This window comes from Typopeltis vanoorti, chromosome 7 (genome assembly GCF_054136105.1).
Source record: "Typopeltis vanoorti isolate ZY-2024b chromosome 7, IOZ_Tvanoo_1.0, whole genome shotgun sequence".
Lineage (NCBI taxonomy): Eukaryota > Metazoa > Arthropoda > Arachnida > Uropygi > Thelyphonidae > Typopeltis > Typopeltis vanoorti.
Genome location: NC_143555.1, coordinates 2810762 through 2823014, shown reverse-complemented (window position 1 = coordinate 2823014; position 12253 = coordinate 2810762). Strand labels below are relative to the sequence as shown.

General features: G+C 35.8%; 1 protein-coding gene across 1 annotated transcript in view; it reads right to left on the bottom strand.

The window, feature by feature from the left end:
* The window catches only part of Cad87A (cadherin 87A), a 1045423-nt gene that overhangs the window by 20179 nt on the left and 1012991 nt on the right, over positions 1-12253 (bottom strand). Inside the window, exons 43-44 of the mRNA XM_090395555.1 lie at positions 9789-9813; positions 699-956 (exon numbers count right to left, since the gene is read on the bottom strand). Of these exons, the coding sequence (XP_090251681.1) occupies positions 699-956; positions 9789-9813 (283 nt within the window). The remainder of the gene's footprint in view (positions 1-698; positions 957-9788; positions 9814-12253) is intronic.

Genomic DNA, 12253 nt, shown 5'->3' with positions numbered 1-12253 from the left:
ACTTAGTGCACAGCACATGTTAAAAATTCTTCAAGTTCTGATACACTTGACAATGCCTGTAGCTTTGAATTCTGATGATGCATTACAGACTGTAGTGATACGAGGTTCTGTTATGAATATCATTGTAATTCACATAACAGGCAAAGTGGTCACTCTTCTCATAAATACTGTTGTTTGGATCATATTTTATATTTTTGAGTACAAAACTCAAATACCATTTTGAAAATTAAACAATTTTTTACAGACTAAATGCTGTAAGAAGTTATGTCTAGAATGCTTCTCTAAAATAGCCAAGCTTGGCCTATGTATGTTTGTTCTTTACAATACAATATTTAAAAAAGTGGTTTTTTAATCTTTTGTAATGAAATGTTACAGTTAATATATTTGAAAATAATAGTAATTTGCAGTTTAGAATTTCCATAGCATGCAACAAATTTTTTTCCCATTAACTTTATTATCAAATTTGGCACATACTGTCAAAAAAAGTTTGCTATAGAGATTTGGCTAAGACTTTCTGGTAGTTTGTTGCAGTAATTTACTCTATGTAAAGTGTACAATAATCTAATACAATATGAATTTTCTTGTATAATTATAGGAAAGGGTCTTTATATTTCTGAATCAGAAGTGAAACTTAATGTTATTATAAAAATTTGTTAATGAGTGGTGTATACTGAATTTTTTTTAAAGAGTAAACTCACCTCTGCTATTGGCTCTCTTTGTCTTCTAAAGGTACTGGTGTTACCACTAATGCTAGATCTTTCATTTAGTGTTGCATATTCATTTCTTCCATTCTGAAGTAATACTCCCATCTGGCTTCCTCTGATACTTCCCACTGTACTCTTTCTTAAAGTAGCATAAACAGCACTTTCAGTATCATCACCAAAATTTATAGCAGCTACATCTGCTTCTGTAGTAACAATGTTTTCATGGTCAGGAGCCACACTCATGCTTAGTTCCTGAATAAAATAAAAAAGTTAACTAATTATTTATAAAATTTTGAATATAGCAGAACCTTGAAGAACTTAATTCTTAGAGATATTAGCTAAGTTTTATATTAATGTCTTTAAGGAAATTATTATTGTAACACCTCCAAGGACTCACAGAAGGTACACTCCACTATACAATCCAATATCTACACTACTTAACCTCTATCCACACATAATAGTACTGTTTACATTCTACACCATAACTATATGCAACATCATCTACCAGAAGTATTGTTTGTCTGCAAATTGCATGTGTATTAGGGTTGAATCACCTGTACATGGGATGGAAAACTCTGCTACCTCCATATGAAATCGGCTAACTCACCTTGAATTGAAAAAAGCCCATATAAAGATACCTTATAAAGTTTTCTTTAGGTGCTAGGTTTTGCAGTTGGATAAGAAGGGGGAAAAAAAATGTATATTTCATGAGCAGCTGGAGGCCATAGCTCCTCAAAGAAAAATGTGAAAAAAAAAAGGCTCTTTGAAAGAATAGAAGCATATGGAATAAATTTCCAGCAGATGTTGACAACTGACTGCTTATTATTATTATTATTTTTTTTTTTACATGCTTATAAAACAGTGGAGAAATAATGGTGATTACTTTGTTGGAGCAGTATTCATGACAATGCCTTTTTCATAAAGATTCATTAACTGAATATTTGCGATAAAGGGGGACATCTTTACAGTATCAAACATATAAGGGAAGCCTTTGATACATCAAACCAAATATTCAGATCATTATTATTATTATCACACCCTCCATGGATTCAGCAGACACATCATGAGAGGTTCATTCAACTAACAGCATATTTATTATATTGAATCTTAAAATCCTTATCACTCTTATGAGTTGCCAAAAGGTGTACCACCTTTTGGCAACTCATATAAGTAAATATGACCTCTCCATTGCTTCTGCCTTAGTATCACCAATTCTGGGTCTGGCTCCCACTGACGAGACCTCGATAAAGGTCGAAACCAGTCTGGGTAGTGGCCCTTCCCTTAATGCATATAATCATACGTGTCCGCAAGGAGATGTGCTTTGCATTACGGGAGATACTGAGACAAGGAATGATGAGAGCTTGGTCCACCTTTACTACGAGTTGCCTCAGTCCTGAAGACTTCAGGTGCAAACTTTATTTTCTTACACTTGGCTAAAGTATTAAACTAAATTTATTATAGTCTAACCAAGTGAAAAATAAACTTCTAACTTCCTGCAATATGGCACCATTCATATAATACACAGCCTTATATTTCTGCACTCCAAAATGCAACACCTTTGCACTTATTGATATTAAAACTACAGCCCCACTTCTTTGTCCAAGGAAAAGTCTGTTTAAATCTTCCTGAAGGAAATTAACATCAACAGTGCTACTTATAATTCTTCCCAACTTTGCATCATCAGCAAACAACCGAAGATTCCCAGTCAGTCCACAGATTATCATTTACAAACAAGTTAAATAGCAAGGGCACACCACTGGTTACACAACCTGCTGGTATCACTCAGAGAGCCATTCTCCAATATACTATCTATTCCCAACCTCTGAAACAAGACCTACCCTTTACAAATACATGCTATCATAAAGAATGCTTTGTCCATCAACCCGATCCTGTATTCTATTCCTAACCAATCTCTCCAACACCTTGACCACAACTCCAGTTATAGAGACTGATCTATAATTGAAGACTTCTGTCCTAGAACCATGCTAGTGGAGTGGTACTATTTTGTCTTCTTTCCACTCCTTTGGAGCCTGCCCACTGCAAGACTTTGATTAAATAACCAGGTCAAGGGCATAGTCAACTGTGGTGCACATTCCTTAAGAATACATGGTGATATGTCATCCATTGCCACAGACTTATTAACATCTAACCCAACCAACACTGATGCACCTCTGATTCTTTCATTTCCAGTTCTCCTTATACTTGCCTCCCTTCTATATATTACATGGCATCATTTACACTAGTATGATATACACTGATAAAATGCTCGTTCAGTAATTCCACTATATCTTTCGTAGTTGTTATTCTGCTGCCATAACTATTCTTTCTCTTGCTTGTCATATATATAGAAAAAATTCCCTTGAGTTAACCTAAGCCTGGACCAGCCAATCTCCTCTCATGCTGCACCTTTCTAGCCTTAATGGATCCATTCAACACCAGTTGTCTTGTACCTCCTTCATAGCAGTTTCTTTTCCAGCTCACCTTGCCTGAGTTCACTATTTATCTATTTCACTTCTACCCTATTTACTCACTTAATCCTTGGTATGCAGTTATACATTGCTTTTGTGAGATACTTCCTTGCGAGTTTCCATGCATTGTCGACATCTTTTCTGCTCAGCTCATCTACTCAACGCACTGATGCTAATTGACTACAGAGCTTCATATAATCACCAGCTTTATACTTTCACATATATCTATATTTGGCAGTAATCTTTTCTTGTTTCATCACTTCCCAACATGCACCTCATGATCACTCTCATCAACCAGCAGCAGTGTAAACACCTCATTAACAATTACATCTAGTGAAGTTATTACCAAATCCAAAATATTAAAGCCTCCAGTTGCTTAAGATACTTATCTCTCAGAAATTCAACAAACTCATTCTCCTTGTTCCCATACACTATCTCCTCCTTCCATTCTATATTCCTGTAATTAAAGTTGCCCATCAGGATCACCTTCTTTTTACATACTCAAGTAATTTGCCTGAACATTTCACAATCGGTATCTCTGCATTCCCTGGCCTATAACAACATCCTATAAGATATACTAACCTGTTTATTTAATTTCACATCACACAGATTCAAAATCTGTGCATGCATTATCCACTTCCACGCTTTGCAGACACAATTCCTCTGCAATCATTAACAGCACCCCCCCCCCCTCTTTTCACTATTATTTATGATATCACATCCTTCTCGGACAACCAAGTTTCACTTATTCTAATTATGTTTGGGCATACTGATTCAATCAATGCAACAAACTCAGCTCTCTTGTTTCAAATACTCCTTACATTTGTGTATAAACATAATATTCCCTTTGTGTTTGAGGCCATTCTACCAGCACCAACATTCAACATCTATTTCACTTTAATATCAATTGGCGATTACTACTTAATTAGCAATCTCCAATATGGATTCCACCATTCTTGTTCTACAACAGACCTGCTGACTAACCTTACCCACCTTTGGACACAAGCCATGGAAAGATTTGTAAAAAAAAAAAAAAAAACACTTAGTAACTCTCAATATTTCAAATGCATTTGATTGTGGGTGGCATCAAGGCCTCCTTTACTACCATCTTATATGTTGTCTCCCCCTCCCTCCTCTTGCAGTTTTTGATTTGATTTCTAGTTGTTTATTGGGTTATTGATGCTTTCTCTCATCAGATTTCTTTATCAATGCTTGAATACTCAGGTTCTCTCACCTATGCCCTATTTTCTTTACATCAGTGACCTTCTCTCTGACTTCAACACCCTTTTCATGGTTTTTCTGAAAACTACAAACCATGTAGTATTTAATTATTATTATTATTATTATTCAGGCCTCCAAGGAGTCGAAAGACTCATCGAGGGAGGTCCTTCCTAAGACATAAAGTCTGTCAAGACTCATCGAGGGGAGGTCCCCCCCTGAGAAACACAAAGTTTATCATACCACTCTTTAAACTCACTGACCGTTCTCGCTCCCACCACTCCATCAGGCAATGCATTCCACGGCTCAACCACCCTCCACACAAAGAAACCACTCCTTACCCTCTTGCACACAGTTTCCTTTCGTAACTTCCAGGGATGGCCTCTTGTCATCACTCCTTCCCGCTGATCAACCAAGCGAAAGAACTCCCCAGTGTCAACCCTGTAACCACCTCTCAACAGTTTAAAAGTCTCAATCATATCACCTCTCCTTCTTCTATCCACCAAACTCTGCAGTCCACATTCTCTCAGCCGATCCTCATAACTATCCTTGTACAGTCCTGAAACCATCTTTGTCATCCGTCTTTGTATCCTTTCCACAGTCAATTTATCCCCTTCAAATCCTGGGGACCAAATCTGAGAACAATAGGCCAAGTGTGGTCTGATCAGAGACTTATACAACGGAATGATAACCCTTTTATCTCTGCAGGTCAGTGTCCTTCTCATAATAGCAGCAATCCTCTGTGTTACCTTCACCACCTTTGCAATATGTCCCCTAAACTTCAGGTTTCTATCAATCATCAACCCCAGATCTCTTGTCTCCCCTACTTCCTCCAGTATAACTCCTCCCATAGAGTATGCAGCATCCCATCGATGTTTCCCAAACCTCAAGACCTTACATTTTGCTGCATTAAACTGACACCCCCATTCATTTGCCCATCTATCTAGCTTATTTAAATCCTCTTGCAGGGCTACCACATCTGCACTATTACTAATAATCCTTCCCAGCTTCGCATCATCCGCAAACAACTGAATATCCCCCTGCAATCCACTGGCTATGTCATTGATATAAAGGTTAAACAATATAGGTCCTAGTACCGAGCCCTGTGGGACCCCACTTGTAACCCTCTGCCTCCTGGAAACTGCTCCACCATACACAACTCTCTGATACCTATCAGACAGCCAATCCTGAATCCAGTTGACCAATCTGACATCCAGACCCATGTGCTGCAACTTAAATATCAGCTTATCATGTGGCACCCTGTCAAATGCCTTCGCCAAGTCTAAGAAAATTGCAGTATATGCCTTTCCCTCATCTAATGTTCTTGTAACTTTATTATAAAAGGCTAGCATATTGCTAAAACAAGAGCGTCCTTTCACAAATCCATGTTGATTCTCACAGATAACATTACCCTCATCTGCCCAATGCTGTACACGGTCCCTCACTACTTTCTCCAAGATCTTAACAACTACTGATGACACACAGACTGGCCTATAATTACACTTCTAGTCTGTTACCACCCTTATGCAATGGCACTATCTTACCTTCCTTCCATTCCCTGGGCACCTTTGCCAAAGCCAGACTTTCATTGAAAAGCCACGTTAAAGGTACTGTCAATTCCCTAGCACATTCTCTCAAAACTCGTGGCGAAATACCATCCAGTCCCACAGCTTTACTGACATCCAGAGTACTCAGTATCCGAAACACTCTCCTCCTGTACCCCCAGACCTCGTACGTCCTATCCCTCTAGCATTAAAACTGACTCCTCTAGGATGAAATACTCCAATAAAGTGTTCATTGAACAATTCCACTATGTCCTCTGCATCAGTCACTCTATTCCCATTTTTATCCCACAATATCATTCTTCCACAGTCATTTCTCCTCTTACTGGCCACATAGCTAAAAAATTCCCTAGGATTTTCTTTGGATCTTAGGGCCAATCTCCTCTCATATTCCAATTTTGCTTTCCTTACCACACTAGTCACTCTTCTGGCCTGTGTCTTATATATGATTGAAACCTTAAGATCTTCTATAATCAACTCACGTAACTACTGATATTTTAAGGCAACTTAGTGAATTTCAATGCTATTAAAAAAACTCAGGCTCCCAGTCTTATTACCTGCAAGAAAGGTCCTATGCCACTCCCATTACATTTTGATAATGTTCCAATATCCTTTCAAGATGATTTTTCTCTTTTTGGGTTGAGTGTCACATCCAGCTTGTGCTGGTACAAACATATTACATCAATAACCTCTTCTGCCTTTTTTCATTCAATACCTCTCTTCTGTACACCTAACTTTGTCTCAGATCTGACTAACCTTAGAATATTGTTATCACATTTGGAGTTGTGCTCCCAAAGTCTCCCTAAGAATTCTTGAAGAATACTGAAGAGGGCAGTCTACTTAGACGATCCCTCTCAGAGACTCCCTTCAGTCACTTTACCATAGTTGCTCTATTGGAGAAGAAGACAGATGCAAGAGGTCAGCTTTTCCCTTTAGGTGAAAAGGCAGCTGGTTCCCTCAATTTTACAAGGAATAGGCTTGACTGCCATTTGAGAATGATGGAAGTTTTTTGAATTTGGTGCTTACATATTCCGTTTTGGGTTTCTTGACGATTTTTAGTGTAAAGGGTTTTTGATATGAGACATTTAAGCTGAGATGAATTTTTTATATTGGACTACTTCTTGATTTTATTGCTGATTGTCCAACAAGTGTGATTCAGGGATTAACAAATAATTGAAATAATCCTGATGATTTTTATCAATGAAATAGCAACCTGACCATGGAAGAGACAGAAATTTAGGTCATCCTACTTGGTACTGTAGTACCATTGGACATGAGGATGAGATTGACTGGGAGAAGGCTAATCTTTGAAAATGAAATGTGGGCAAATTATGGTTGCAGTTGCCAAGAAGCAACTCTATAAAAAAAAAAAAAAAGTCACAAAGTGATGTGAAGATCAAGAGGATTATCCAATATTTCAGTTAATTAAAGAACAATTACTGTTGGATTATTACTGACATAAAATAATTATATTACCAATCAGAATCGAGTCCCATATTGAGCTATCTGCGTTTACCTTGAATGAGATGTAAACACTGAAAGGCAGAAACAGATTCTTTCTTTCAGAATAACATGACTCATTCCTCCTTCTGGCTTCCTTTCTTTGGGTATTAGATTGAATAAAATCAACTTTTAGAGATAGGGCAAGGAAATCTTGAGCCAAAGAAGACCATATAGAGACGAGAAAAAGGTTGTATTCTATAGCATGAAATGTCAGATCTGACAGATATACACATTCTGCCTCTTCTTGTGATGTGGCAGAACAGTTAGAATAGTTAAACTGAACTGTAGTTGTTGAGTACAATCATCATAGTTTATTCACAATATGATACAATGTGAAAAGGGAAAAGAGATTTACATTAAAAATTAAAATTGCAAATTATGGTCTTCCAAATCTCTCTATCTTGAACTAACTGGTAGATGTGAGATTGAGTTTTAAAAGTTCAGTCTATTGATGATTTCACAGATATATTGCCAAAATTGTTTGCATGGTCTTCCTCTACGGCAATTGCCATCTTCTGGTTTGTACAGGATGAGGGATTCCAAAAAGGGTGAGACTTCAGGATGTCTGAGTTGATGTCCAAGCCTTCTGAGTTGTAGTTTTTTCTACAACTTGACTATATTGACAAGTGGTTCTTGTTTAGCCAGATAGATCTTGTTTAGCCACAGTAGAGTTAGTGACACAGTCCATCCAATTGTATCCAAGGATGAAGCTGAGATACGTAGTTCCAAAGGAGTTAATTAGATCTGTAGTGATCTGAAGCTGAGTATTTTAAACATCTGATGCTTATTGTCCAGGCATGAGTGCCATACAAGAAGATGGATCTACTGGCTGCATGATATAGTCTTCATTTTGTCTTTAATGATAATTTACAGATGTGGTGGAGTTTGTTATGGAAGACTAGAGCTAGCTGTTTGTTTTCTATTGTCATTTTTTTGTATTGCTGATGTACGATCCAAAATACTGAAGGTCCTTTACTCTAAGGATTTACTGCTGATATGAAGTGTAAAGTTTTCATAACCTATTGAGAATACTTTGGACTTTTGGATGTTGATCTGCAGACCAATAAGTTTAGCCTGTGCCTCTAGTAGACTGAGATATTTTTGTGCATTTGTTAGTTCTGTATCAATGAGCACACTGTTGTCAACAAAGCTAAGATCAGGTATTTTTTGCATGGTGTGGGTGGATGCTAATGGTACAACCAAGATCTTCTGTGTTGAAAGTCTGGAAGATGTAGTAAGCATACCAAGAACAAATAAGGTGCTAGCAGGACTCCTGTTGTCACTGGAAAGGATTCAGATGTTTCGTTTTTAAAGATTACTGTAGCATTATAATCTTTATAAGGTATACTGAGATTGCTTGTATGATTTTTGAGAGTAGACCATAGAAGCTGAGTATTTTAAACATTGCTTCTCTATTAATGGAATCAAAGGCTTTTTTTTTTTTTTAAGTCTATAAAGGTTAAAATGAGTGGTAAGTTATTATCATGTGAACCCTCTATGATTCTTCTGATGCAATGCATCTGTTCTATTGTACAGCGTTTTCTTTAGAAATCCAGCTTGGTTTTTTTCCTTAAAAGTGGTGTTAAATAAGATTCTATTCTATTGAGTATTATCATCCTATTGTAGATTTTAACTGTGGTTGATAGCAAAGTAATACCTCTGTAGTTATAGCAGCACTATAAATAGTAGACTTGGATTGTGTTTGACATGGACAAATATACAAGGAATAAACAAACGAGATAAACAAAGAATAAAAACCAGTGAAATGAGATTTATGAGAAGAACTGCAAAATACACATTATTAGATCAAAAAAGAAACAAAGACATTTTAAAAGAACTAAAAACAAAATCAATAGAAGAAAAACTAAACAATTATAAACAAAAATGGATTAAATAAACTGAATGGCCAACATCCTAAACAAATGCTAAAATATAAGCCAATTGGAAGGCAGGGCAGACTTCAAAAAAGGATATTGGATGGATAATGAGACCAGAACAGACCAATATGGTTTATACCCATAATTAGTGTTATGATGATGAAATACAAGGATATAACTCCAGTCAATTTGAATGATTGTGCTAAAATAAAATTTCCATATTAGGGAATGTGACTGTTCTTCTTATATTTGTTAATTTTCCATTTTTATCTGTTAATATTGATATTTTATAGTACAGGTTTTTTGCTCTTATTACTTCCATTTATGTTGCTTTCTTTTATTATTTTCTTTACAATAATAATGAAAGAGGGAATTAAATATAATTTTTAAAATAGTTATTCAAAGAATTATATTGCCTGATATCATCAGGATTAATTAAAACTAATAAACACTTACCTGTTCTTCATAGAGTTTCAGCTTTCTGTAATGGAAAGAAACTCAATGTTAAATTAAGTAATAAATCTATAATTTTATTTTATTTATTTATTAAATTTTTCTTAATAATTCCACGTATAAAAGGTTTTAAACCTATTTTATTTTAGACAAATTATGGATTTTTCAACTGCGTTAGAAATAATGATTTTAATTTCCCGACATTTTGACCTTCATATTAAGGTCATCATCTGGAGTATACACACACACACACACATATATATATATATATATATATATATATATATATATATATATATACACAGAGACAAGCTATATTACATTTCACACAGTATGATAAAGAGACAATGATTTGATCAACGGTTATTCTCCTGGCCATCTAGTGAAAAAATTAGATTAAATTAAATTAAATTAAATTAAAATAACTACATCAAAAATGATGTCCTAATTTAACATGAGAATTGTTATATTACCGTATTTTTCGATAGATAACGCGCACGCGTGTTATCTATACAAAAAAAAAAGTCTAAATTCGTTAAAAAATGAACATGCGCGGTATACATTTGAAAGGTATGAGAGATAAATCAAATGTAATAACAAAACTAAGGTAGAAGTATTACTTAATATTTATTGAACATTACACTATTTAAATCCAATATGGATGCCATTCATCATCCAATCTTTCCACTTAGCCTGCAAATTGTCTCTGAATGGTTTATTTACTGCAGGATCAAGGGGTTGGAGTTTTTTTTGTTAAACCACCTGGAATGATGGCCAATTTGGAATGCTTACAATTGTTTTAACTTCTGCTGCCGTGTGTGCCCTACACGAATCCAACACTAACAAAGATTTTGGGTTGAAAAATGCCATTTTTCTCTTTCGCCACACATTCTCCAACCAAAATTTCATAACCTCGGAATTTATCAAACCTTTATCATTAGCAGTAACAATAATATCTTTGGAATCACAACCTTTTGGAACAGTCTTTCTTTTGAAAATCCCCATTTATTAGCAGTTTGGAACCATCTGCAGTTACGCAGAGAACCACAGTAAAGTTAGACCTTTCATGCCCTGTTGTAGCATCTGAAACCTCTTTTGCTCCTTTCAGATTCACAGTCCTAGAACTAGGCATGTCAAAACTTACGGGAACCTCATCCATATTCCCAAAGTGACAAGCATCAACCCCACACAAGTTTTCTCTCAGAAGCAAATGAAATTTAGCTACTTTTGCTTAATTTTGTCCAACACTAGTGGAGGAGTGCACACTTAAATTGTTTATCTTCATAAATCCCAAAACCAAAGATGGGTAGGCCTTGAAATCCCTTATATTATCGTTTTGGGCAATTCTTTTTGATTCCTGCAACACACGGACAGTAGATATTCTCATACCTTTAGCTCTTTCACTAAACCCAATCAAACATTTTTTTTTTTCTATGGTTGGCCACAAACACCTTCTAAACCATATAGCACATTTCCTCGTATGTAAACATTTCAGGACTGTTTCAGCCTTTCGCCATTCACGAACACTACTTTCTCCAACACTGAACAATCTACTAGTTTCATGATTCCTTTTCTTTTTTGCTACTTCTGCCACTTCAAGCTACCTAACTCTACCGCTAGTTGGCACATGCGTATTATCTATACATCAAAAGGATTGATGAAAATGTTGGGGGTGCACGTTATCTATCAAAAAATATGGTAGATTTAAGATCCTGGATTACCTATAGTCCTATTTATTGTAATTAATTCTTAGGGAGAAAGGTTATGTGCCTTCCATAATCTTGGGATTTTTAGACCATCATTATTGTTAAGTTGAGAAGAATTTCACAAGCCTCCATATATTTATGTTCATACCACGTTTTAGTGTGATGTAAATGACAAGTGCTTTTTCAGTCAATTCTATGTAAAGTGTTCAGGGCATGATCAGAAAGGCGAGCTTCACCATAGTTATTACATTTAATGTGTTGTTGTTTATGTTCCTTTTTTCTGGTAGGAATTGTGCATTCTGTTTCTCCTATATAAGAAAGCTGAAAAACCCTGTTTTTCAGTGTACCAGTGATGGTAGGAGTTTATGTGTATGCATTAAGAAGCAAGGTGTGAATCTACACCAGGTTTGGTCATCTTTCATCAAAAACATGAATTGTACAGATCTCAGACACTCTTTTCTGTAGCTAAGCCATCATAATACAAAATGAGTTGTGAGCACTCTAACATTAGTCACTTTTCAAATAATGATTATGTCTTCCATTAATTTACTTATTGTGTAGCTCAATCACTACATTTCTTTTTAAAGTTTACTCTTCTGATGAAGTGTAGATTTAGATCACATTTAAAAACCTGAAGACATGTTCCCTATCCACAGAAGTATGGTCCTCACTTCCTTTTGTTCTATGTTATAAAAAAAAGTCTGTGCTGGCTCACTAGTTAGGCAAATATCTTGCTTGTAAGATACTTGGGGTACTCTACCA